General features: G+C 40.8%; 1 protein-coding gene and 2 long non-coding RNA genes across 32 annotated transcripts in view; 1 reads left to right on the top strand and 2 right to left on the bottom strand.

Annotated features, from left to right (window-relative positions):
- kynu (kynureninase) overlaps positions 1-27668 on the top strand; it is a 207536-nt gene that overhangs the window by 7240 nt on the left and 172628 nt on the right. For 5 of the 30 annotated variants that reach the window (XM_069935068.1, XM_069935060.1, XM_069935061.1 and 2 more), the window contains one exon: positions 25044-26569. The exons of 15 other annotated variants lie outside the window; for them this stretch is intronic. Coding sequence is in view for 1 of the 15 variants with exons in the window: in XM_069935071.1 (XP_069791172.1) it covers positions 13204-13211 (8 nt within the window). In the remaining 14 variants the exon portion in view is untranslated. Of the gene's footprint in view, positions 1-12155; positions 12327-13136; positions 13225-25043; positions 26570-27668 lie in introns of those variants that run through there. 10 more of the 30 variants (XM_069935070.1, XM_069935064.1, XM_069935063.1 and 7 more) reach the window with 7 other exon arrangements.
- Positions 3910-27668, bottom strand: part of LOC138761988 (uncharacterized) — a 53603-nt gene continuing 29844 nt past the window's right edge. The window contains exon 3 of the long non-coding RNA XR_011356688.1: positions 3910-4387. This is a non-coding gene — a long non-coding RNA (uncharacterized lncRNA). The remainder of the gene's footprint in view (positions 4388-27668) is intronic.
- LOC138761987 (uncharacterized) lies at positions 18102-20099 on the bottom strand. The gene is made up of 2 exons (XR_011356685.1): positions 19680-20099; positions 18102-18425 (listed from the first exon to the last, which is right to left on the bottom strand). It is a non-coding gene; the product is annotated as an uncharacterized lncRNA (long non-coding RNA).

Genomic DNA, 27668 nt, shown 5'->3' with positions numbered 1-27668 from the left:
GTCTGGCTGATGACCCCACACTCTGGACTACTCCGCAGACATGTTAGGACCTACAAGGCAGATCTGCTCATTGTGGAAATCTACCTCCTATATATGAACCCCTAATACATTCATGTACAGTACCTGAACAGGTGGGAAGATGTGGTGTCCATCAGGCCCTGGTAGAGGAGGTGCACCAAGAGCTATTGTCAGCAACAAGCCAGTCCTATGTATCATCCAGACATATTACCATTTGAAACCACCACCACTACCCCTCAGGCCTCTGTCCCCACCACACCTACAGCCACAAACTGCCCACCCACACACTTCTGGCCTGGGAACCCGTTCAGACCAACACCATTCAGCCCACCATTCAGGTCACCATCCTATTAAGGACCAGTAATGATGGACACTGTCCCACTTCACCTCACTGGACTCCATCTAAAAAGGGGTGAATGTGGTGGAACACGATAGTGCAGGTGTGACCTGTTTCGACTTTAAGGCTGACCCTGTAACTCCTTCCCGTAAGATTCCCAATAAAGGCTGATAGCCCTAATTTCCTCCCTCCATATGAACCTTGGATCTGGGGCCAGCAGCATGTAGAGATGTATCTGATGTTTCAAGATAATAAAGCCTTTAATCATTCGCTTCGAGTCTTCTTGTGGTTATTGGTCACATTACAGTGGCTTTTTGCATGTTGAAGTTTGTCGTAGGACAGTTAAATGTGAATCAATATATGGACCATTGCAGCCATGCCTAAAAATGTGACCAAATTAGAGATCCCAGTAAGAGTTATAATGCTGAAGAAACAACATGGATCATTTAACTTCAATGGAGTGAATTCTAGAATTGCTTATTTGAATAGGAAAGCAGTATAAAGCATTTTCTTAGAACTTTGTGTACTTCTCTGAACATTTAAGTATGTTTAAGACTATGTAATTTCATTTGAAATAAATTAGTTGAGATTAAGTGGATTTCTTTTTTTCTGCTGATAAATGTTAAAATAGCTCCCTCTGAAATCTGACAATATCCCTTTTTTTTCACAACAGCTGGAATAGAACCTAATCTGTTTTTTATATTTTAAAAAAAAGTTATGGGGCTTCTGCTGCAGTAAGTAGGCTAACAAAGAGTTAATGCTTCAGTATAGTATGCAGCTACGCAGTTCACAGTTGCAGAGATCTCACTCTTGGACAGGTTGGGAATATGAAGTGCGAGATAATGGCATACCAGAAAGTGTCTGGGAAAGAGGAAGGAGGATAGATCACAGAAACTGAAGGACAGGAATAGATAAACATCAGATTGCCAATTAGTGAAAAATATGTAAAACTGCATGTTGGACAGTCCAAAGGACTATATAAGTTATATATTAAAAAAAAGTTAAACAAGGATGTCAAACATTATGGGAAAGGGGCCTCCTCTGTGTATAGACTAATTAAGATTTGCTAGCCTTACAGATAAGAAATCCCAATTAGCCAATAGGCTGGAACAAGGATTCCGATTATGTTTGAAAGCAAGACCAGACAGGGCACCACTAACATGAGAATGATCAAAGATTAACCTGTTTAAAATCAGTTTGCATATCTGTAAAAACAACAGTGAGAAACTGGAATATTCAGTTGAAGCAAATTAGCTGCAATACACCTATACAATTAGCTTGTGAAACGGCATGCACCTCCTGACAAGATGTACCAAAAGGCTCTGAGTTGAATGAGGCTCAGTGCAGGAAACAAGTAACACTGTCTATTCATTTCTTTGTACCCCTTACTCCTGCTAGCATAGTTCAATAAAAAGTGATTGTACACTCTTGGTTCTGTTATTTGTTATGTGGCTGACTTCCACATGGGCATGTTCCTATTCCAGACCCCAATGGGACACATCACATTCTGAATGTGATTTAAAGACTGGCGAAACATCTAGTTACCTCTACTTTCTATTTCTGTCCTTGAATGTTGGGCTGAAGTGGGGGGGGGGGGAATATATAAACAAAGGAGAATCAAACTGTCCTCAGTAAATTCAAGTGTTTGGATAGTAAAGAACTGATTAGGGATAGTTGATGATAGCTTTGTGCATGGTAAGTCTTTTTTTTGAGGAGGTTTCTAAGAAAATTGATGACGTAAAGGCTGTTGTCTACATTGACTTGTGTAAGACCTTTGACAAGTTCCAACATGGGAGGTTAGTCAGGAGGATTCAGTAGCTTGGTATTCATGGTGAGGTAGTAAACCTGATTCGACGTTGACTTGCAGGTAAAGTCAGATAGTGGTAATGGATGATTACCTCTCAAACCTGAGGCCTACATGACAAGTGGTTTGTAGAGGGGATCGGTGCTGGGTCTATTATTGTTCATCAACTACTGTTTATCGATTCTCTAGATGATATGGATCAGCGAGTTTGCAGTTGGCACAAAGATTGGAGGTGTAGTGGTCAGGGAGAAAGGCATTCAAATCTTGCAGAGGGATCTGGAGCAGTATTATAAATGGAATGCAAGTGGCAGATGAAATTTAATTCAGATGAGTGATGTGTTGCATTTTTGAAGGACAAACCAAGGTAATAAATATACAGTCAATGGTAGGGTACTGAGGAGTGTGATTAAAACATGGAGATCTGGGAATGTAGATACATAATTCTATGAAAATGGTGTCACAGTTAGATATTGTCGAGAAGATGGCCTTCATAAATTTGAGTCGGAGTTGGGATGTCATGAACATTAGTGAGGCCAAATTTTGAATTCTATATGCAGTTTTGGTCACCTAACAGAAAAGTTACAATAAGATTGTGGAGAAGATTTACTAGGTTGTTGCTAGGACTTGAGGAACTGTTTGAGGGAAGGATTAAACAAGTTGGACTTTATTCTCTGGTGTGTGTGTAGAAGAATGAGGTGAGATTTGATAGAGGTATACAAAATTAAATGGATGAGTAAGTGCAAGTAGGCTTTTGACACTGGGATTTTGTGAGCTGCAAACTATAGGACATGGATTAAAGGTGAAAGGGCAAATGATATGGGTGCTTGGAACAAACTGCCAGTTGAATTGGTGAATGTAGGCTCAATTTTAACATTTAAGAAAAATTTAGACAGGTACATAGGTGGGAGGAGTACAGAAGGATATAAACTGAGTGCAGATCAGTGGGACGAGGCAGAATAATAGTTTGTGTCTAATAAGTTTAATATAACTGTTTATCATTTGTCTGTACACTCACAACCAGACAAACAGCATTTCTCCAGACCACTAGGCATACAAAATACACATCCTATTATAATCACATTTATACTTGAAGATGTAGTCTAAAATAAATATTTTGGGATGCTCCTGTACCACCACCTTGATGGTTAATGGGTCAAAGATTGCTGAATTGAAAGCATCCTCAATAATTCTTTGAGCATATTTAAGCAATGCTTCCAGTGACTGTCATTAAAAAGGAAAGGCAGACCTCTGTGATCTTCTTGGCTGTTTTAATGGTGCTCCATATTGACTTCCAGTCCGATGCTTTACAGCTTCCACACCACACAATGCAGCCCAAGAGGACGCTCTAAATTTTGTTCTTGTGAAATGCTGTGACATATCAAATTTGCAGCCACAGAGACTTGAATTACAGTAGATACTTAATGGAGCTTTATTGGATATGTTATCTTTTGATTTTAACTGACATTGGCTAAAGATGTGAAAATAAAATGTGCAGATATGCACCGCTTAACATCTGCTGGGGCAGCATCCTACCACATATATGATCATGGTCCCATAATTTTTCAGTTACTGCGAACAAGTCCACGGCAATTTGGAAAAAGTGATCTCTAGCTATAGGAAATTGTATACTCAAACTGATCTGACTGCCTTGCTCTCTCTTCAGAGCCCTGTATCAGTCCCAACTGATCCCACTTTCCTGCTCTCTTTCTACCACCCACCCCCCCCCCCCACCTCGTGTTGGTCCCCACACTGTTCCCACTGTATAATATGATGTACGGACAAGGTCCACATTGAATAGCGCCCAATTTCACAGAACATATTGTGGACACTAAGCAGCGCATAACCTGTATATTGAGAATGATTGTTCTGGGGGGTGTGCCATTTCGTAGCACAATTTGAATTGCAGTAGCAAGGAGACAGAAACCCTGCTCAATCTCCTGCAACTTGTATTCTTCATGTAAAGGAAGTCCTTGGTGTGTTTTGTTTTATGATGACTCAGCATTTGCAATTGTTTGACCTTCACATTGTTTTGATTCTTAATATAAATTAAGTGTTGCTAAGCATTTTGAGTAATTTGCAATTGAACTCCACTGAGTATTCCTTTAAAACTACTTTGGTTTAGATCAATAGCTTGCTCTGATGCAAAATTCAAGGCAGAAATGGTCATGGTTGTTGGCAGTGATCTGAAATCTCTCAGGGCTATCATGACTCCATTCAGTTGCCAGGATCTGAAATGACAGAAGTTTGGGAAAGTTCAGTTTTACTTTTTCCCCCCAAATGAGGGATGCTTCCTCCATGCCAGAGATGATGTAGAATTACTTTGTCTGAGAAAGCCCAATCCAGCTAGATTGAAAGAAAATTGGCTCCAGCTCATCACATAAATTTTAGTGGAACATAATTTCAGCCTCTGACCTTGAGGAATTTGTCCAGATGGCCTTCATATCTATCTTTCCTCTTTTGCGCTTCATATTTTGTGGCCTAATTTTTAAAATTGTGTGTAGTGACAAGTACTTTGAAAAGGTTCATGAAATTAGTTAAAGTGGTGATCACCCTTTTTCTTCTAATTTGCCTTCAATATTGCCCTATCCCAGTAGATACTTTCCTACATGTGAAATGTTCAATTATTCTCACTCTCCCACATTTGAACTGCCAAGGAAACTTGCTCATTCTGTGACAATGATTATTTTTCAATTCTTTTGCAAAGCAGAAAACATTGTAGTGGGGCTGTTTGAAATATTTTGTGCAATGTCAGTGTTGGCAATGCTTAGTTCCTTGAAACGTCTTCATTAGCTGTTGAGTCAGCCTAACTTGAAAGGAGGCTTAAGAAGGCATCAAAGTGATGTTTCTTTATTATATTAGTTTTCCTGAGAAAGAAAAATAGTAGTGAAGGAGGTGAGAGAAGGTAATGAGTGATAAAACAGGTTAAACACTAATTGGTTGAAGCTCTTCTCGGTGATTTTTGTTGGTTTTTTTCCATGTCTTGCATTGAGACGATATTCTACTCCACACATTCTCCTTTTTAGTAATGCAGATTTTAAATAAAAACAACTTAAAAGGGTCAGCACATTTAGTGTTGTATTTAATGTAAAATTATTTGCAGCGCCAGTGACTCAGGTTCGAATCTGCCACTATCTGTAAGGAGATTGTATATTCTCCTTGTGTCAGTATTTTCCTGAGTGCTCTGGTTTCCTACCACCATTCAAACCATATGGGGGCTGCAGGTTAATTGGGGAATTTGGGGGGCATGGAGTCGAAGGCCTATTAATGTGCTGATGGTCTAAATTTATAACATTGTTTTCTGTTTACATCCTCCAACTTTATTTCTCTACCTGCCATGCCCCATCACCAAACCTAGGTAATGGAGAATGTGCACTGGCATTGAATCATTGAAAATTGATTCGAAATCTTTCTGCAGCACACAAGTTCTGCAGAAATTCTACATTCATTCATCATGCATCAGCCTGGGTCCTGAGTGCTTAAAAAAGATGTATAAAAAGATGTGTGGTGGTGGCGGGGGGGCGGGAGGCGGGGGGGTAACAGCTGGATATGATGTAATAAAAAAGATTGGTTGGAGGCAGGTCTGGGGGTGGGGGGGTGGTGAAAGAAGTTGAGGTGATGGGGGGAGAGGGCTAAGAATGGTGACTCTCTGATAGAAGGAAATGAACAGCTGTCGACGTGGAATAAGGGAGGGGCCGAGGAATAAGGGAGGGGCCGAGGAATAAGGGAGGGGCCGAGGAATAAGGGAGGGGCCGAGGAATAAGGGAGGGGCCGAGGAATAAGGGAGGGGCCGAGGAATAAGGGAGGGGCCGAGGAATAAGGGAGGGGCCGAGGAATAAGGGAGGGGCCGAGGAATAAGGGAGGGGCCGAGGAATAAGGGAGGGGCCGAGGAATAAGGGAGGGGCCGAGGAATAAGGGAGGGGCCGAGGAATAAGGGAGGGGCCGAGGAATAAGGGAGGGGCCGAGGAATAAGGGAGGGGCCGAGGAATAAGGGAGGGGCCGAGGAATAAGGGAGGGGCCGAGGAATAAGGGAGGGGCCGAGGAATAAGGGAGGGGCCGAGGAATAAGGGAGGGGCCGAGGAATAAGGGAGGGGCCGAGGAATAAGGGAGGGGCCGAGGAATAAGGGAGGGGCCGAGGAATAAGGGAGGGGCCGAGGAATAAGGGAGGGGCCGAGGAATAAGGGAGGGGCCGAGGAATAAGGGAGGGGCCGAGGAATAAGGGAGGGGCCGAGGAATAAGGGAGGGGCCGAGGAATAAGGGAGGGGCCGAGGAATAAGGGAGGGGCCGAGGAATAAGGGAGGGGCCGAGGAATAAGGGAGGGGCCGAGGAATAAGGGAGGGGCCGAGGAATAAGGGAGGGGCCGAGGAATAAGGGAGGGGCCGAGGAATAAGGGAGGGGCCGAGGAATAAGGGAGGGGCCGAGGAATAAGGGAGGGGCCGAGGAATAAGGGAGGGGCCGAGGAATAAGGGAGGGGCCGAGGAATAAGGGAGGGGCCGAGGAATAAGGGAGGGGCCGAGGAATAAGGGAGGGGCCGAGGAATAAGGGAGGGGCCGAGGAAGAGGGTTAACATAAATTGGAGAAGTTGCTACTGATGCCATCTGGTTGGACATTGCTGAGATGCATATACAAGATGTTGGTTGGCCTCAACTTGGAAATACAGGAGACCATGAATGAACATGTTGATGTGGGAATAATGTGTGGATATATAATTGTTGCCCACTCTGAGGGCTTTGCACTTGCATTGGACAGAGCAAAGGTGCTCAACAAAACTACATCCCAGTCTAAATCCAGTCACACTGAGGCCATATCAGGAGAACTGGAGTCAATAAATGACAGAAGAGTTGAAAGGACAATTTGAGGCTCTGAATGGTGCAGGAGGCATAGGTGCAAGTGTACTGGAGAGTGATTAGAGGGAAGGGATAAGAGATTTTCAGTGGATACAATTTTGCATGGAGGGGAGGGGAAAGTGTCTGATGGTAGGATCCCATTGCAAGTGTCTGATGGTAGGATCCCATTGCAAGTGGTGGAAGTTGCAGGGAGTAAACTATTGGAGTAGTAGGAATGATGAGAGGAACCCTGTCTTTGTTAGGTTGGGAAGGTGGGGATGGGTTAAGGATGAGGCCAGATGCACAATACAGGTGAGGACTGAATCATTGGCAGTAAAGGAAGTCCAGTTTTCTGAGGAAGAGCATCTTGGATGTCTTGGAATGGAAATCTTAATCCTAGGAGCAGTTGAAGTAAAGACAGAGGAACTGATAGAAAGGAAAATCCTTGCTTGACAGGGAGGGAAGATGTTTAATTAAGGTAAGTGTGGTAGTGTGTTACTTTTGGACCAAGTGGAATACAATAGAAGATGACCATGCATATTTTGTCTCTCAAAATGGAGACAAATCAATTGAAAGGGGAGAGAGTTACTGGAGATGGATCAAGTGAATTTGAGGTCATGGTGCATGTTGGCAGCAAAGTGGATAAATTTGACAAACTCATGGGTGCAGTAAGCAGCACCAATAAAGTAATAATTGTAATAGAAAAAAGGTTGAAGATGCTTGCTTGTGTTGGGTTGCAGCATGAATTGCTCCACATATCCAACAGGCATTTGTACCCATAGCTACACCTTTGATTTGAGGAATGTCGGAGTAGCCAAAGGAGGTGGTTGAGGACTGGTGCCTAGTGGAGGGGGTTATGTTATTGAGGAAGAAATGGAGAACCTTGAGGCCTTTGGGGAGGATGGAAGTCCATTGGTACTGAAAATTCGTAGTGAGAATGGGGAGGTATAGGCCAGGGAACTGGAATTTGCTGATAATGAAGAGCATGTAGAGGGTCCTGGACGTAGGTGCAAAGTGACTGGACCAAGCGGGACAACATATAGCTGAAGAATGATGCTAATTCAATGGAGAAGGAACATGTGGTGGCATGTCCAGAGTTGAGCTTTGTGGAAAAGAGATCACGCTGATATGAGCTATAGGTCCTGCTAGCTTTGTAGGAGTAGGATTTAACATGGAAGAATGCGATAAGATGTCAAAGTGAGTCCACACTAAATGCTATTGTTGTCAACCCAGCACTGATCCTGATAGTTGAATGTGTTACCTGCTATCTTAATCTTTGCTCGCCTACACAAAACAGACAGCCTTGCACCTATTTAATTGCTTGCACTTTATGCTTGCGTTTCACTAAGATTTAATTCAAGCTTCAGATCCCACTTCAATCACTGCTTAAAATAGTATTGAACAACAAGTCATCTCCGCCTCAGCTGTTCAATAGGCACAGTCACTCACACACAGAATATCTTTTATGTTGTTCACCATTGTAAAAAGCACCAACCAGAAAGTGTATATCTACACAACTGGATTGAAAATCCAGTAATATTTGACAAGTTCATCAGCAACAAATGTCCACCATATGTTGGCCAGAGCCATTCTACTCAGCATATCTATACCTCAAGGTGTGGTTGCTACTGCTGAGATGAAGTTGAGAGTCCTTGGCCTAAAATTACTTTGCTATCTGAAAAGGTGGTTTGGATTAGTCCTGCTTTTCTGGAATTAGTAAAGAAAATAAAGAATGCTGAAGAATAAGGGTGGAGGTGAATAACTGGTCGAGGACTGATTGTGGCATTAATAGCACTCATATGGGAAGTAAGAGTGATCAGAGTTGAGTTGGGCACATAAGAATACTAAAGGGGTGGGGGAGAAAGGCCTCTTTGTTTTGTACAATGCATTTTATTGATACATTTGCTCTGCAAACTATTCTGAATGAGATTAAGATGACACTGTCATCATTATTTTGTTTTCTCAACCAAAGCAATCAGTTAAAAATTAATATCAAAACATGGGATTTTTAAAGTAACTAAGGGCCATGACTTGAGGCAACCTTCTCACCTTTTCCAGCAATTCCAAAACAACATCAACGTCTAGTTGGAACATTTGCCATACATGGTTTATTGATTATTTAAAAAAAGAAATTAATGCTTAAAGTTGGAATTATTGCTGTACTGGGCACTTATTTTGAGTAATGCAGTTTTTGAATATGGAATATAGTCAATCATAAGGAAAATGATTTTCTGGCCTTTCTCCATCTCTGGGTTTAATGAGAGGTAGAACAATACTGCTCTCTTCTACTGTTACCTCATGTAGATCAAGGAAACCCACAGATTAGTTTTGAACTGAAACCTGTGTCCGAGAAATGACATTCCCATCAATCATTTTACAATGCCAATCTCACTATTGTAGGATCACAGTGAAAGGATTTGTTTAGAGTTTAATTCATGATTTCATTCAAGGCGAAGTATAAAGCACTTGACCATGAGAAAAGTGTTTAATCAACAAAATGACATCTGAAAAAAAAATTTTAAAGTCGAAACAAAATTTTGGAAAAAAAACACAACCTGTATTCACTTTCCACTAGTTTTAGGTGGCCATTTTCCCAATTTGGAGTTTTTTTTTAATATTAAAAAAAAAATCCATACATGTAATTGATAAACTTTTAAATAAAACAGTGGTGATTAAGTTTTTAAAAAATACAGTGGTTACATGATGGATTTAACCCAATCTTGCCTTCCCATCTATCTCTCCCTGCTGCACAAAAAAAATATAAATGATATACATAGTCATATGAAGTATAGAATGGAAATAAGAAAATAGTTTCCTGGATTGCTCAATGGATTGGTTTGCACACTGGGATCCCACAGTATTCATATGGTTGTTTTATGGAAGAAGATTAACACAGGTCTCAAGAGACTGAAAGTACATTTTTACATATTTACTCTTAAACTTTGCATATGTGGGCTCCAGATTTCCAAAAAAGGTCATATTTATTTCTTGTATGCAATTTTCTTAAATGGAATACAACTTTGAATTTCTGCCATTCATTTCTCCCGACCTAAAAATGCACCTGATTTCCAAGTTACTTCCTTGCCACCACTAATGCTATTATGCTAAATTTCATTTGAAACACTGATAATTTTAATTTGCATCTTGTTCCTTCTATATTTCCCAGTTTAAAAAAAAAGTCTAGATTTTTGTGGAAATGCGGTACCTGTAATTTGCTCTTTAAAAAAAAAAAAATCCTGTCCACCCAAAAAGGCCTTGTTTTAGAACCTGACCAAATAGAATGCAAAATGTTCCTCTCTTCAACACATTTTAAACATTTATCTGATAAGTCTGATTTCATTCTATTCAATTTTTGTGGCATTAAATATAATTGATGGAGGTAATTGAATCTATACCTTACATTTATAATGCTTGTCATACAATCTCAACCAAGATCTGACCATCTTTTCTCAATTTTGATATTTAGATCAACCTTTCATTTCTGTTTAGATTTATGGACTTCCTGTTTAATAGTACCTGTTTTTAATAAAATGTACATTGCAGAAATAAATTTAATATTACCACTCCTGATGAGATTCGAGCTCACTACAAGCCAGTTAAAAACATTATTGGACCTAATTTTTCCTGGAAATATCCTCTCAGTTGAAGATGGAAAAAAAAATATTCTGGGTTATTCCATATTTATTCCTTAATTGTTGAAATGACATCAAATGATCTTGTTCATAACAATAAATGTTTTTACTGCCTTTGTGAAACCAAATATTTAAAAATTTGGTTATCTTTTATAAAAGCTATGATATTATTTTGAATCAAAGGTGTCTTGGGTGATGTGCTTTTTGTTCCAATTTTGTTATTTATCTTATTCCAGATAGAAATCAAATGTTTCAACAATGGTGCTTCTTTCATGCTGGTTATTAACTTTGAATCCCATTTGTATATACATTTCTCTGCTGATTTCTCTCCTATTTTCTCCACCTCTATTTTGACCCAGGCCAGTTTTCCTTATCCCTCAAAAAAATGTAAGAAATCTCATTTAAGCCTGATAATAATTCTTAAAAGTAGAAAGCTGTAAACTTCCCAATTCATATTTCCATTATTAATCTTTCTATAGAAACTCTTGACAGTTTCCTTCCAAATAAATATCCTTACATATTTATTTAATTCTTGAAAAAAAAACTTGGTGTGATTAGTATTGGTAAGGTTTATAAATGATACTGTATTCATGGAAAAAATATTCATCTTAATACAGTTAACCCTTCCTACTAATGTTATTGGATGAGAGGAGACTTAATAGAGATCTAATTTAAAAAAAAAACAGTAGTATGTGCCTAGAATGCCTTCCCAGGGGTGATGGTGGAGGCTGAAACATTAGTGACATTCAAATGACTTTTGCACAGGCAGATGGACACAAGAAAAATAGAGGGGTGTTAGGTAGGAATGGTTTAGTACTTTTTTTCCTAGGAATATATGGGTGAGCAGAATATTGAGGGCCGAAAGGCCTGTACTGTGATGCAATGTTCTATTCAAATCGAATGTGTTTCGTGGCAGCATGCAAACCCTTATCCTACTCAACAGATTTGTAGAAAAGCTAAATCCAGCAAGGATTGGAGTCGACAAAGATTTCTTCATTGCCCTATTCCTTCAATTTTACTTATCAAATTCCTATGACTTGTCTCTAGTGAACTATCCTCAAGAAAGGAACTTGAGAACTCAGGTTGGGGTTGGGGGTTGATTGTTGGGTGAGGGTGGGAGATAGGAGGGAATTGTTTGACTTTTAAGTATCTGAGTAGTTGAGTTGCAGCATGCAGTCAGCACATCTTAGTGAGGGTTTGGGATTTAGAACACAACAAACAGAACACTGGAAGAATACAATGGGTCAAAAAGCATCTGTGGAGGAAGATATTTTTGATTGAGAGCATGCATCAGAACTGAAGAGAACAGGAATCGCAGTGTGAAGGAAGAAAATTAGCTGGTCAGGTTATTGTGTGTGGGTTAACTGACACTAGGAAAATGTTTGTATCATTGAATTGTGAATGACCGAATTGGCATGAGGAGTGTTTTCAGTTTGTTTTTGGACTCTACGCAGCAAAGGAGACAGTCAGATGGGTTGCTGTGGGTGTGGGAAAGTGTTAAAATTATGACCTTGAGGTCTGAAATTACCATTGTGGATTGAGCACAACACTCGGTATGATCAGTGTGGAGGAGGCCTCATCAAAAGCACAGAATCCAAACTGTTAGAAGAGATTGAAGTGAATTCTCACCAAGAAGGATTGTTTAGATTTGCCTTTATGCATGCAAGAAGACAGAACAAACAACTATAATTTTACTCATTCATACCTGTGAGGTGATGGACCTTGTATTTAAAAATTATTGTATGTTACAACTGTGATTATCCAAAATTATCGGGACTGGGGCTATGTCGGTTAAATGTTTTCCTTTGGATAACTGGCCATTTGTTAAATAGCCTAGCAGCCACAGCAAATCACTTGTATCAATGTTTAAACAGCAACAAACAACAAGGGAAGGCTTTTAAAGCATTAAAATAATGTTTAATTCTTACTAAAATAACTGCTGGCTGCAACATTATTGCCCATCCCCAACACATCCCCTTCGCTGCCGCAGATTCCCCCGGGAGGTTTCCTCGGCAAGTGGAACATTGTTCAACCCTTGTGCCTTGATTAATGTTTTCATGAACTATAAATAATCATTGTGCATGTTAAGGTCAAAGCAGCTTCCCTTGTTTTCACAAACTGAATAATTTTGCTGCTGTCGATTGAAAATGAGAAGACTCATCAGCCACAAAAATAACAATTGAAAATAATGGAAAAACCATGCAAACTTGTTGAAAGAAAAGTAGGTTTTTACAAAAATGTTCACAATTCAGGATGTCAAGTAGCTTCTGGTTTCCAAATGCTAATGTTGATTAATTCTATAAAGTGATAGATCACTGACCTAGTCTCCTTTGCCATTGAATCGTGATTTTAAAAAAGCATTAAACCGATGTTTGTAAAGTTGAAACATAATGTCCCATCTTTTCATTTTGTACTGAACTGTAAAGGTGAGCATGCTGTAATGCCTCCTTTGTCACCCTATCTACTGTGTTGCCATGTTCAATGTACAATGGTCTTGATCCTTTAAGTAAATTTGTTTACAGGTACACGATCCTTTATCTGGACATCTAAAATCAGGAAAGCTCCAAAATCCGGCAAGTGGGGAGAGACATGGCAGCGTGAGTTGGGCAGGTGAGGTGGAGGTGGGGGGGGGGGGGGGAGAAGACTGTCAGCGCGAGTCGGGCGGGTGACAGACCAGCAGGGAGAAACCGGCAGTACGAGTCGAGCAGGTGAGAGACCAGGAGGGAGAGACCGACAGTGTGAGTCGGGCAGGTGAGGGGGAGTTGGGGAGATGGTAGAGAGACTGGAAGGGGGCGGGGTATGCATACGGCAGCACAAATCGGGTGGGCTTTCCGAAATCTGGAAAAATTCAGAACACACTGTCCCCCAAGGGTTCCGGATAAAGGATTGTGTATCTGTATTCACATTCCTTTAGTGCACTCCTTTCCTAGCTCCCCTCTTGCTCTTGATGTACTTGTAGAGTGTCTTGGAGTTCTTATTATCCTGGTCTCTCTTTACCCTCTTAAGTTTTATATTCTTCATCTTGCCAACAAAGGTTATCTGACTGAAGCTAGAGATGGATACACTTTTTTCTTGAGTGGCTGTGGCAGTGATTAGTGTCATGCTGGAGTTGGATTAGCCATCAGGAGTCACCTTGTTCGGCAACATGTCAGTCTCTCTGAGAGTGTGAGCAACCGGCTCGTGACGTTCCAGCTTCTGCTGAAGAGCAGAAGTCAAGCTAGCCTGATCAACACCTATGAAACCACAATGACCAACACAGACAGGATGAAAAGCCAGTTTTATTAAGAATTTGATGCCCTTCTATCAGCAGTGAGCAGCACTGACAAGCTGATCTTGCCTGGCAACTTCAGTGCAAGAGTAGGCTGTGACTTTGCAGCCTGGCAGGGAGTCATTGGGAGATATGGAGTGGGCAAAGGTAACAGTAATACCCTACCCTTACTAAATACCTGTGCAGCATACAAATTCCTCAACACTGTGATGAAACCACTATTGTACATATCGGTTATATGTAAATAACATGACCTTTCATGGTTTGATCCTGCTTTCACTGGCCAGTTTGTGACTCCTCCCCTTTTCCCCCATAAAGGCTGTCAGGCCACAAGCCTGCCCCCAGTTTGAGTCTGGATCAGTGTGAGCAACCAACACTCTTGCAAATAACAACCTTCACTTCCGGCAACTTTCAGACTTTGTGTAATTGATTGTGCATCAATCATTAACATAACTTTCCTCCTACCTACCCTCAACAACACCTCCTGGGTGCATTGGCATCTTATTGACTATGTAATTGTCAGGAGAAAAGATAGGCAGGATGTCTGCATGATAAAGGCCATGTGTGATGTTGACTGTTGGACAGATCACAGGCTCATTGATTTTAAAATGAAGCTCTGGATCAGACTCAACAGGTGGCCACAAGGAAGCAAGGCCATGAAAAGAATCAATGTAGCCAGACTGAAGATCCCCAGCATAGCTACAGCATTGGCTGAAGTCTTACAAGCATAACTTACTGACCTACACCTTGCAGGCAGCAATGAGGACAACTGGGGATGCTTCAGGGTTGCTGTCAGTTTATCTGCACTGAAGATGCTAGGGCCTTCTACCTGCAAGCAGCATTACTGATTCGATGAGGAGATCCAGGCTCTACTTGTTGAAAACCACCACCTTCATCGTCGTGCCCATCAGAACAGTCCATCATCAGCTGCCAAGAAAAAAGCACCTTCACTGGTGCTCGCAGAACAATCCAGAATAAACTGCGTGAAATGCAAAATGCCTGGCTGAGCACCAAGGCAGATGAAATACAGGGATACGCTGACAGAAGCAACTTGAAACCTTTCTATGAACCTCTCAACACTCTACAGACCTTATTCTCTTGGAAGTCCCCACCACCTCACCATATGGTGAGTGCATATGGTACAACTCTCATTACAGAGAAGGCTCAGATCCTGCATAGATGGGCTGAATACTTTAAAGCCACCCTCAACTGACCATCTATCAATGATGAGGCGATGGCCAGAATTCCCCAGGTGGACATCAATAGCACCATAGACGATCCACCAAAGTCACGAAAGCTGCCAACCAACTATCCAGTGGCAAAGCCCCAGGGGCAGATGCTGTACCTGCAGAGATCTACAAGGCTGGCGGTCCTGTACTTATTGAGAAGATCATCAAGTGACTAATGTCGAGGGTCTTCATTGACGATGATGGGGAAATGTCTTGGGGTCATATGATTCTCATCTCTTTTTACCCTCAAGTTTTACATTCTTCATATTCCTCAAGAAATAAATTTGCATCCAGATGCCTATAAGCTGCTAGATTTTTGCTATTCATGATCAACCAACATCCTATATTATCCATGTTTTCCCCAATTTTTTTTCTTTGCCATTTACCCATATATGCTGGCCCTAAACTCTTACTAACCCTTTTAAAAAGGTTCCCACTTGTCAACTGTCATTTTGCCGACAAAGAATGATTCCCAATCTTAATTTTTTTTTCTCTCACACGATTGAAATCCACCTTCCTCCCCCATTTCAAGACTTAAGAAGCAACCTTGCTTCTTTTCATAACTACCTTGTGGTCCCAAAGCCAATTTCACTTTCACTCCTGTCTGGTTTCATTTCCTAAGATTAGCTGCTGCCACTCTAATGGGATGTTGCACATATCATCTCTGAAGAAGTTTCTTAGAAACACTTAATGTATTATCTCCCTCATCTAAGCCCTTTGCAGCAAGGCAATGCCAGAGAATATCATGAAAGATTAAATTGCCCACTGGTGTAATTATTGTTTTGCACCTTTCCTTAATTACACTCCTGTTCTACTTATCCTAATGATTGGGAGACCTATAAAATAACCCCAGCAGAGTGCCCTCTGTTATTCTTAAAGATGATGTGTATGGCCTTGGAGGAGGATCTGTGCAATAAATAATTTAAGTTCAGTAAAAACAGTGGTATTTGGAAGCAGCAGCCTTAAGCAACTGGCAAAAAGATTGAGGAAAATAAATTTAAAAATTAAAATAAATAAGAATAAAATAAAAGATAAAAATACATGAGTTTAAAATTGCACAAGTAAATATTCTCTGAAGTAACACATTAACCTTTGAAGATAGGAGCAAATATTCTGCCACCGGCGTGCCTTGGTTTGTGCTTTGCTTGACGCAGCTGTTTCAATAAAATTGTGTGAATCACCATTGGTTTTGCCCAGGATGAAGATTTCCTCGCTGTTGGAGTGATTCTCTTTGAGTTGCTATGGTCAGAGGCTTTAGCTGTAAATTTTGGTTGGGGGGGGGGAGGTTAATTATCTTTAATGTTATTGTTCATCCTTCAGGCGGGTCCATGGAGGGGAGGAACCTGCAGATGCAATGAGGGTTAAATGTTTTCAAAGAATGTGACTGAAAATAAAGTCAAATTCTTTATGCATTCAAGTGAAGTTTTTTTCAGTGTCAGGATATTAATTTTGCCTTTGAAACTGTTTATTCTTAATATAGCTTTATTAGTTGGGTATTGTAAGAGTGCGTCTTAAGCAACTGGAAAATACACTTCTCTGGCATCTACCAATCCCCATAGGAGCTGGATACCAGGAGTTTTACTGTATTGCTATTAAGTCCTCCACAACTGTTAGTGAGATTTTCCTTTTTGCATTCTCCTGTGTCACTTCAGAAACTTTTTTCCCTGAAGCGATTATAAAGTTGAAAGTTTGCAAGAGTGTGATGCAACTACCTTATTGACAACAATAAATTGTGCTAATCCTGCATTTTGGTTGATTCTGCAAATTCTGACTGCCTTTAATTCCATGGGTTGCTAACTGCTGTGCTATTAGAAATACATTTGATCTTGACTATTGTGCAAGTATCTTGGATGCAAGCAGATGCTAGATTATATTATTTTTGAGTCCAGAGCTGTTACAATGATCATAATGTAATTTCCCTGCACCTTGGAGTGCATTCCATAAAAGCTTGTGGTGTGGGGCTGCAGCTGAAGACAATTTTCAATCTTAAGTTTTTAAATTCATTTCACATCATGACTACTGGACTGAAAAATGTTATAAGCTCTGAAAACTATATTAAATGTGAAAATGTATTCTGCTTTCAAGCTCAGCTGGTGGAAGCTTTGCATTTAGTGTAACAATACATTTCATGGATATCATTCAATCAGATCAACCCAAATCTAGCTTCATTGTTTTGTGAAATGATCTATAGGTTTAGTAGTTGGGAGGGCCAAGCTCTTTTACTCAGTTTTATTTTTTTAAATTCTTCCTATTCTCTATCCTCCCATTTATCCAATGGAAGGCACAGTTTTCCTTATCAATGCAAGAAGGACCAGTCCATGGCTGCCTGTCATTTCCTGACTTTCTCCTTGCCACTTAAACAAAATGTCTCCTGATTCATATTGTTGTGTATTTGATGAGTCACAAAGGAGGCCATTTTAACCCATCAAGTCCTTGCCTGAGCTGAGCATTCCTATCAATCTCATTTCTTAACATTTCACTAAAATCTATTCTCCCTCACATCCCCATCAACTTGATCCTGATTTTTCTGCCAAACACTTATAATAAGTATGATTTGCAATGGGCAGTTAACTAACTGACCCTTTTTTTGGATGTGGGTGGAAATGGGAGAATATGAGCTGAAACAGAAGTTCAAATTCCAGCACCCATGGCTATGATTGATTTCTGTTCACCAAACATGTAGGGTTGTTGCTCTATCACTACCAACCATTGTGTAAGGCACCTTAAATTTTCTCGATTTCTTTCACTCCATCGGTTTCCCTCTCCAACCCTACTTAGCAATTCAGTGGAGGAAGATGGCACATGATCTCGATGAAAGGCAAGAAAGTGAGGTTGCGCTAAATAATTGAGGACTACTTTCACCATGCACACAGCATCTTTCACGGAAGAGTTACAGCAGTATCTGAGCTAGCACCAGCTTATTCATATGGATGGTGAGGCTACAGAACAACCAAAGGAACTGTTCACACTAACTATCCAATACTCATATGTACAAAGCACTATCTATATTTATTTATTTGTTTGTATTGATGAAATACTTGTCCTGCATATGTATTGTTTGTATGTGTTATATTGGTTGCATGTTTTGTACCGAGGACCAGAGAATGTTGTTCCATCAGGTTGGACTTTCACGATGAGATGACAATAAATTGGACTTGACTTGAAAGGCTACAGGACCCAGTAGTGTGTTTTCTGTAACTCTCATCAGGGCTTGACACTTCCCAAAGTGTCTACTTCTGGGTCTGCCCAATCCACTTTTATTCTATAATTTCAATTGATGATCACATGGATTTTCAAGAGTTTGACAGCAGGTCCTGTAAAATGGATGTGAAAATAAATATGGTCAGGCAGCATCTGGAGAAATAAAAGGCGAGTTAATTTTTCAGGCTGAAGACAATCTATACAAACTGAAATGTTATGATGCATGAAGAGAGATTTGGATAAGACAGAATAGTTCTCTGTCAGAGATATTCCCTTTTGCTCATCAATGTCTCCCCTACCCCCAATGCCATTTATTCTATAATTTAAAACTAATTTTCTTTGTGTCCCTATTTTTTAAGTTGCTTGACCTGAAAAGGTATCAGTCCTTGTTCAGTAATGATTAGTTTGTTATCTATACATTGTACATGTGGAGAGATTATTGGCCTGCTGCTGAACAGGTACCTTGTGAAAGGAAAAAAAAGAAACTACAAAAACAATTTAAGGTGCAACTGCAATAGTATACTTAATTTAAAAAGAGATGATACATTTTTTTTAAAAGCTATATAATCAGTTATCCTAAAGCAATAAAAGTTAACAAGCAATAGTGCAGAGACTTCTTTTGTGTTGTTGGAGCAGTCTCTGATTAATGTATCAAGAGGAGGTTCAAGAGTCTGTTAGCTATTGGAAATGAAATTTTTGAAACTCGAGGTGCTGGTCCTCGAGCTTCTGTATCGTCTACTAGAGGTTGAAGTGAGAAGAGGTTATGATTGGGGTGATGGGGTTCCTTTATAATGTTGGCTGCCTTTTTGAGGAAGTGCTTCACACTGATGCTTTCAATTGATGGGCGATCCATGGCTGTGATGGATCTGGCTTTGTTTTTTTTTAAAGACCTGTAGCACGGTTACAGGCCATTTTGGCCCAAGAGTCCATGCTGTACAATTTGCACCCCATTAGCCTACACCCCCAGTATGTATTGAATGGTGGGAGGATACCAAAACCCCAGAGATAACCCACACAGAATGGGAGAACCTATAAACTCCTTACAGCACTTGATTCAAACCTTGGTCTGGTCCCAATTGTTGGCACTTTAAACCTTGGTCTGGTCCCAATTGTTGGCACTTTAAACCTTGGTCTGGTCCCAATTGTTGGCACTTTAAACCTTGGTCTGGTCCCAATTGTTGGCACTTTAAAGGCAACCAGTATGCCAACCATGCCATGCTTCTGTGTTTCTCGGCAGTCAAACTTCCCAAACCCAAGCTGTGATGTAATTAGTTAGTAGACCTTACACAGTGCATCAGTAGAAACATTAAGGACAACATGCCAAATCTCCTCCAGCTACTTGTAAAGTACAGATATTTGTGTACCACCTTCACAGTTGCCTCAATGTACTGGGTCTCGGAGAAGTCTTCTGAAATATGGACCTCAGGGAAGATGAGTGCTAACTCTCTCCACCTCCATCTCATCAATGCAGATAGGTGGCATTGTCCCCCATCTTCTCCTTACTAAAATAAACAATAAGCTCCTTGATCTTGGTGATGTTGAGAGCAAGATTATTGTTCCTGCACCATTTTAACCAGGTTTGTGATCTTCATTCTGGCTCAATGTTTCCAGTCATTCAGACAACTATTGTGATGTCATCAACAAATTTGTAGTTTGTGTTGGAGTCAAATTTGGCTCTGCAGCCCTGAGTAGGGAAGGGGACTAAGCCTGAAGCTTTGAGGTGCTTGTGTGTTGATAATCCCCATGGAGGAAGTGATGATCCAAAGAATTTGCCTCACCTGCTGAATGTTTTCTGCAATTTTGCTTTAATTCCCTAAGAAGGGTTCATTTCTCTCCTTGTTAATTTGTCTGTGACAAAGCTGGGCCCGAGCACAAGCCAGAATTTTTTTAAAAATATAGCCATTAAGGTTTCTTGATTTTTCTTTGTTCTATACTAATTGAAAGATGTGACATATTTATGTCCCATTAGATGTTAAACTAATTGGGTTGAGGTTTCCAAATAGTTTTATGATGCCATTAAGGAATGCCTTGTGCATCCATAAATCTTAATGGAGTAATTAACTTGAAGATTTTATGACTTGATTACCTGGGAATTGCTATGGTTTGAACTTTCTTCTATTTACACCCATTTTCTGGTGTTCAGTTTGTTTGCATTCTTCCATTTATTTTTTTGTGTGAAGCTTTCAAGCTGAGCTCCGTGCTGACCAATTTTACTCAATTATTGGAGCATTTTACTTCTACATCTTTTTGTATTTTTCTAGCATTGTCTCTCAAAAACCTGGAAATGCACATTTGTGGGGAGATTTGAAGCTGCTAATTTAATGTATGCTGTAGGAGCTATAGTTTCATCTGACATTCTTTTCTCTGTTCATTGTATTGACTTGTCAGAACACTATCTTGAAAAGTGCAATATGTATCCTTTTTAAATGATTGCACCAAACTCTTGGTTAGTCCAGATGTATGTATCTGACAAACTACTGGAGTTTGAAGTGGGGTTAGACATAGAAATGGAAGAGTGCTAAGGAATGTTGTTGAGCAGAGCAAGATCTAAGGTCCATTTTCATAGTTCCCTGAGTAGTAATACGAGTGGATCAGATAATGAAGAAGGTGTATAACGTGAGGTTGTCGTGACTGCTACATACAGAAAACATCACTGGACTCGGTGGGGTTTCCAGAAGAACTGTTTATTTGAATTTTGCGTGCACCCCTTTAATGCCAACAGGAGTTCTGCCCCACGCAGCGGTGATGTTATCACGTGGCCTGGGGCACAAGCTGTGGCCTAAGCCATGAGGCAATGAGCAATCCCTGACAGCTCCATCTTCTGCAGCTGCCCTGCCAGAGTGGTGGTACAAAGGGGGCCAGTTCACTCATAGAGATGTGGTTTGCCACACAACCCCCCCCCCCACCCCCCCAGAATTGGCTTATATGTCCCTCCGCTTGGGCAGCTGGCCCTTCTGTCTGCATGGGCTGGTCAACTGTGAAAGTTCCCTCCCTGCCCCCAATGTCCTGAGTAAAGGGTTTTCCAAATCACTGGAGGACTTTGTATGGGCCATCATATGGGTCCTGCAGGGAGGCCAGGTGCGGGCCACCCCTGGATGAACTCTGCTGAGTCCAGCTCTTTAGGGACGCTCTCTGGGTGCATGCATGGCAGGTAGGTGGTGGGGATGTTAATGAGGCAAGCTTGCTGTGGACGTCCGCAAGTAGCGTTGGGATCTCAGCTCCAGTCTCAGCGTCTGCGCCAAGAAACTCTCCTTGTAGTGACAGCAGTGCACCATAGAGGAGTTCTACGGACAAAACTTGGAGATCTTCTTTCTGAGCTGTTCAAATGCCAAGCAGGATCAGGTCTTGTGCGGGTCTCAAGGGTGGTTGGGGGCAGCATGCTCAACTCTGCTCTGGTGTCCACCAGGAAACTCCCTCCATTGGTCTTGTTCAGTGGTGACTGGCCCAATCGTTTCCCTGGTATGAGCAGGGTTGGCAGTATTTGCGGGCTTGTGCACCCCAGCACTGGTGATAGAAGGACCAAGTTGACTGGTGCTCCTCTGTCTTCTGTCTGAGGGCTGGGCTTAGGGTGGGCAACCTGGTTCATGGTAGCCTCATTCTTTCGCTTCATCTGCCACAACACGTTGGCGCAGGTTGCGACCTTCCTGGGGTTTGAGAAGTCCTCATCTGCTAGCAGGAGCTGGATGTCTTTTGGCATTGGTTCGAGGAAGGCTTGGTCAAATATCAGGCAGGGTTTTTGAACATCTGCCAGTGCGAGCATGTCATCCATCAAGGCAGACGGTGCTCTGTCCCCCAGGCCATTGAAGTGCATCAGCCTGGCCTCACGCTACCGATGGGAGAGTTCAAAAGTGCTGAGGAGGAGGGTTTTGAGGATAATGTACTTGCCCTTCCCAGGAGGATCATGGATCAAGTCATCCACTCTAGCTGCCAATTCTTCATCAAGGACACTCACCACGTGGTAGAACATGATGGAGTCCAAGGTGATCGGCTGGAGTTGAAAATGCCTCCGCCTGCCTGAAAGATGTGCGGAGTCGATAGGTCCAAAAGTGGGGGTGGATTTCACAGAGACAGTGCTGATCACCGATGGATGCATGCTTTGAGACCAAATATTGTCTGGGCTCTGCAGGGTCACCAATGTAGCAACTGCTACACATAGAAATCACCACTGGACTCAGTGGGGTTTCCAGTAGAACTGTTTATTTGAATTTAATTCTTGCTCCTTTAAAGCCAACGGGAGTTCAGCCCCGTGCAGCTGTGACATCATCACATGGCCAGGGGTGGCAGCTGTGGCCTAAGCCATGAGGCAATGAGCAAGCCCTGACAGCGCCATCTTCTGCAGTTGCCCTGCCAGCGCGGCGGTACAAATGGGGCTGGTTCGCTCACAGAGATGTGCGTCACCACAAGCTTCCTTTTACACAGAATGCACAACAATCTTTGCTTTGTAAAGCAATCTTTGTAAAGAATTTTCTCTTCATTGGGACAGAGAAGATCAAAGTTGGGATATCCTGTAATATATTTTAAATTTCATAGTAGCATGATTAGCGCAAAGGCATTACAGTGCCTGTAACCCAGTTTGATTCCAAAGCTGACTGTAAGGGCTTTGTATGTTCTCCCCATGACTGGGGAAGGTTTCCTCCCAGTGCTCCAGTTTCCTCCCACCATCCAAAAATATACAGGATTTATAGGTTAATTGGTGTATTTGGACAGCATCGGCTCATGGGGCTGAAAGGCCCTGTTACCACAATGTATCTCTAAATTAAAAATTTAAATTAAAAAAAACTTTATTAAAAACTGATTAGCTTGCTCTGAATGCTGTTTGTAGTTCTAGTCATTGCACTGTGGGAATGATCCAATTGTGCCCACAAATGTGCAAAGGAAATTAGCCAGGATATTGCCTAGATCAAAGGACGTTAGGGCAAAGTTGAATGGGCTGGGCTTGTTTTGCTGGTGTAAAGGTGGTTGAGCTGGCCTGATGGAAGAAAACAAGATTGAGGTGGGTGATGGTCAAAATCTATTCCCATGGTAAATATATCAAAGAAAATAGAGCAGAATATATTCATGGTCGTAGATTTAGGTGAACTGAAGGGTGAGTTTTATTTTTACATGGAGAAGGATTTCTGGACTTGGTGGTGGAATCAGATGCAATTACTGTGTTTAAGAGTCATTGAGACAGATAACTAAAGGGGCAAGTTCTTGAAGGATACAATCCTAATTTGAGCAAATGAAATTAGCATAGATATAGTGGGCTCAAAGGCCTCCTTTAAGTTGTACAACTCTAACTCTAGACTCCATGAAGTGGCTTGTCCTCAAACAATTCCAAGACAATCCCCCAAGGATTAGTCCAACTCATGTCACACCTGTTCTATTGTGGCCATGTGCTTGTTCTCCACAAAGAGTAAGGCTGCTTTTCAAAGCAATGTAAAGACTGGTGCTGAATATATTGACCCTTCCACAGAATAGTCACAGTCAGATTTAAAACTATTCTGCCTTTTCCCATGCACCAGGCTGCTCCAACTTTTTAATCATTATTTTCAGGAATTTAATATTACTTTGTCCCCTGTTGAGATGAAATTAACAGGCAAAGGACCTGAGGGAAGAGATTCCCATAGGATTATGTCTCAGCCACAACTCTTGCCAATGTGCATTTAAGTAATGAACTTGCCTCTGGGGAAATATGTTTACCTGCAGTAGGAAGACCAGACCAAATCATTTAAATTCCTCATAACCATGAAAGATAACCTGGGGGTGTTCAAGGATGTGGAACTGAGCTTACAAATAGAACAGACATGGTCTTATTGAGTGGTAGAGCTGATACAGGAGCCAATTAGCTCACATGCTTGTCCATTTCATCATTCTCTGTATGTCCTCCTGATGTATGTGGCAGTTCACCTCTCCATCCGAGCTTATTAATGTGCTTTTAAATCCTTATTTATCCATTGGCCTCTGAACTTTGTCCTGTGGTCTGTCAATCATCATGTTAATATCTTTGACTGAACTGGCCTTCCAAATGTCATCACACTTTCCTTTAACTTGCTTCCTTTGACGTTAGGTCTGTAGGTCACAAGCCATTGCAATTGCATGCACAGCTACAACCAGCTCTTGCAGCTATTCAGTAATCTGAAATTGATTGTACCACAGACAATTACATCTATGATATGGCTTTGACTCAACATATTTATCATTGAAACTTTTAGCCTTTGACAGGAGTAAAAATAGGGGACAGTGCCTAGTGTGTAAAATCTATCAGGGCTTTGTAAGAAATTTAAATTCAATGCCATTTCAAAGAATATTAAATTATTTCAAAAACATTTTTGAAAAGTAAATCTAATTAAAATGTTACACAAAAGTAAAATTAACAAAAAGTAAATAACAATTTCCAGTTGGGAACTTCCATTCAAGTGAATTGGATCAAATCTCATCAAGAGGCAAAATACATAAATCTCAGACTTGTCTTGGAACAAATGAACACCAGTAATTCCTTTCAGAGTGGTCAACCATAGTCAACAAGATTTGATCCAAAGTGCATGCATCAGAAGACTAATATTTGCTTCTGAATTGTCTGAAAAAGGACATAAACAAGATAACGAGGAGTCATATTGGAATTAGATGAAATATAATGGGGAAAAAAACTGAAGTTATCCCTTTTGAGACAAACGAAGAAAAATGATGTGTTTTGAAATCTGTAAGACAATATTTGCTGATAGTTTTTTTTTTAATCTTCCAATACCCAGCAGATGCATCACTGTGGCATGGGGAGCTGCTTCACCCAAGACTGCAAGAAACTTCAAAGGGCTGTGAAGATAACACAGGCCATCACACATACCACTTAATGACTCTGGCTATAACTCCTACTCCTTTGGAAATGCAGCTAACATATTAAAAGATTCCTCTCACCACCCCCCCCCCACCCGAGTCATTTTTTTCTTCACTCCCCTTCAGTCAGGAAGAATATTTTTTTGAGTATGAGATAATGTAGCACCAGTTAAATTCTTGCTAATATCAGACTCCTGAATGAAGCCAAAAAATTTAAAAAATTGTTTCCTTTACTCTATAACCATTAGTATCTCACTCTCTAGAACTGTTTTGCTCTCCAATGTATGCAATTATTGGTCTGTTAACAAAACAATATGTAGCACTGGTTTTTTGTACATTAAACCAGAAGAAATTGGATTAGCCATTTGGCACATTGAGTATGCCCAACATTCTATTATGGTTGATTTGCTGTATTTTTCAAACTCCTTCTCCTAACTTTGTGGATTCCAGTTCGTTCGCTGGACTCTACAAAATGACGCTACCAGAACTTTGTGTCTCGGTCAGACTTCCTTTATTCTGCAGAATTGTGCATTATCTGCACAGAGTTTCACAGAAGTGCTCTCTCTCAAAGCTGGCAGAGAAAACTGAACACGTGTTTCAAAGCTTTCCCTTTGTCTTGTTCAAACATGGGCGGAGTTACATTTGGCCCAATCAAAAGTTCACACAATACATTCTTGCCCAATGCAATTCCTACTAAGTACAAATTCCATTACTACAGATGATTAACAGCCTCTTATCAGACCTGCTCGTTTGATTGGTTCAGAGTAAATTGCTACAGTTGGTCATTGTGCTAATTGGTCCTTCTGATTTGCCATGCCTGCCTTACTAGAATGTTGCAAAACCTAGGTACACTTTGACAGGTTGTTAACTCTTTCCTTTCTCATCTTCTTCCATAACCCTCGATTCCTATCTCCCTCCAACTTAAATATATGACTTGGCGTCCACAGGTGTCCATGTCACTGAATTCCACAGATTCACTGCCTGCTGGATAAATAAATTGCTCATCTCTATTCTAAAGGTAGATTTTTGTATTCTGAAGTTGTCCCCGACTCTCCCACCCATAGGACATGTCCTCTCCACTTCCACTCTCGCCAGTTCTTTTGCTGTTTGATAGATTTCAATGAAATCCCCCTCCATCTAAACTCCAATGAGTACAGTCCCAGAACTCCTCATGTAGTAACTTTCATTTCAGAGCTCATTCTTGTGAATCTACTCTGTACCCTCTCCAATGCCAACACATTGTTCTTGGATAAGGAACCCAAAACTGCTCACATTAATCCTATGTATGGTCTGATAAAACCTCAATATTATATCCTTGCTTTCATATTTTTGCAATTATTGCAAGAATTGCATTTATTTTCTTTACCACCAGTTCTATAAGCAAGTCACACAATACCTTTACAGCACCAGCGATTGAGACTGGAGTTTGAATCCGACACTGTCTGTAAGCAGTTTGTTTGTTTCCCCCCCCCCCCCCCCCACCCCATGTCTGCTTGGGTTTTCCCCAGAAACTCTGGTTTCCTCCCACTGTTTGAAATGTACCGGGGGGGTGTAGGTTAATTGGGCAGCACAGACTTGTGGGCTGAAATGGCCTGTTCCTACTTTATGTCTAAATTTAAAATAAATAAAAGTGATTCTAGTAGATGGCCCATAAATCAGAATGCAAAAAAATTAAAAGGAGCATGTTTTATTTCCAGGAAAGAGAAAAGTTAGAATGAACAGGAATGAACAAGATCAGTGAAAGGTTCCTCCCGCTGCACTTTTCTTTTCAGCTTGCAGGGATCTGGACTGGACAGTTGATAAAATCCAGAATATTAACATGAAAGTACAATAAGTACTTGGGCAGGTTCTATTATGGCATGTTTATATTCTCTCATGGGAAGTGTCAATGACAAAGTCAAAATTTAATGTACAGCCATAATTATTCTTGAAGGGAATGGTGATCTGTTTTCATTAAGATCTTTAGAACCTGAGGTGAAAATCATTGCACAATATTATTGGTTAAAGTCCTGGAATTTAACAATGAGACACAGGAGAACTGGAGATGTATTTCTAAGCTAGGATAATGTGTGTCTTGAAGGAGAATCAAAGGAAATGGCATTTCCCTGTTCTACTTTATCTTTAATGACAGATTGTATTACTCTGGGGGTTGCCAAATTGTGACAGTGCATTTTGTGGCTATGTTTTGTCCAAATGCGACAGGTCAGAGTTAGAGGAGGGTTTAGAACTGAGTCAGTCAAGCTGATTTTTACGAGATTGAAAGAAGATTTTTGAGTGTAGCTGGAGCTATCGTCATCTGTGATTTTGGTGAAATAATTTGGGAAACTTGGAAATTGAGTACTCCATCTTAGAATGCCTACTTTTTCACCTGGTTTCATCGCACAATGTTTGTGGTTTGCCCAATTAATTGCTTGGTCTTTGGTGAACCTTCAATACTAAAGGTTTTATGATTCATAATTTATACTTCTTGGGGCTGATCATTTCATTGAATAAATATTGCACCAAACTCCTGAATGTTTTCTGGACCTTGCTCTATGTATGAC

The sequence above is a fragment of the Narcine bancroftii genome, chromosome 4, assembly GCF_036971445.1.
Source record: "Narcine bancroftii isolate sNarBan1 chromosome 4, sNarBan1.hap1, whole genome shotgun sequence".
NCBI lineage: Eukaryota > Metazoa > Chordata > Chondrichthyes > Torpediniformes > Narcinidae > Narcine > Narcine bancroftii.
The sequence above is the reverse complement of the archived record's forward strand: the minus strand, read 5'-3'. Positions and strand labels throughout refer to the sequence as shown.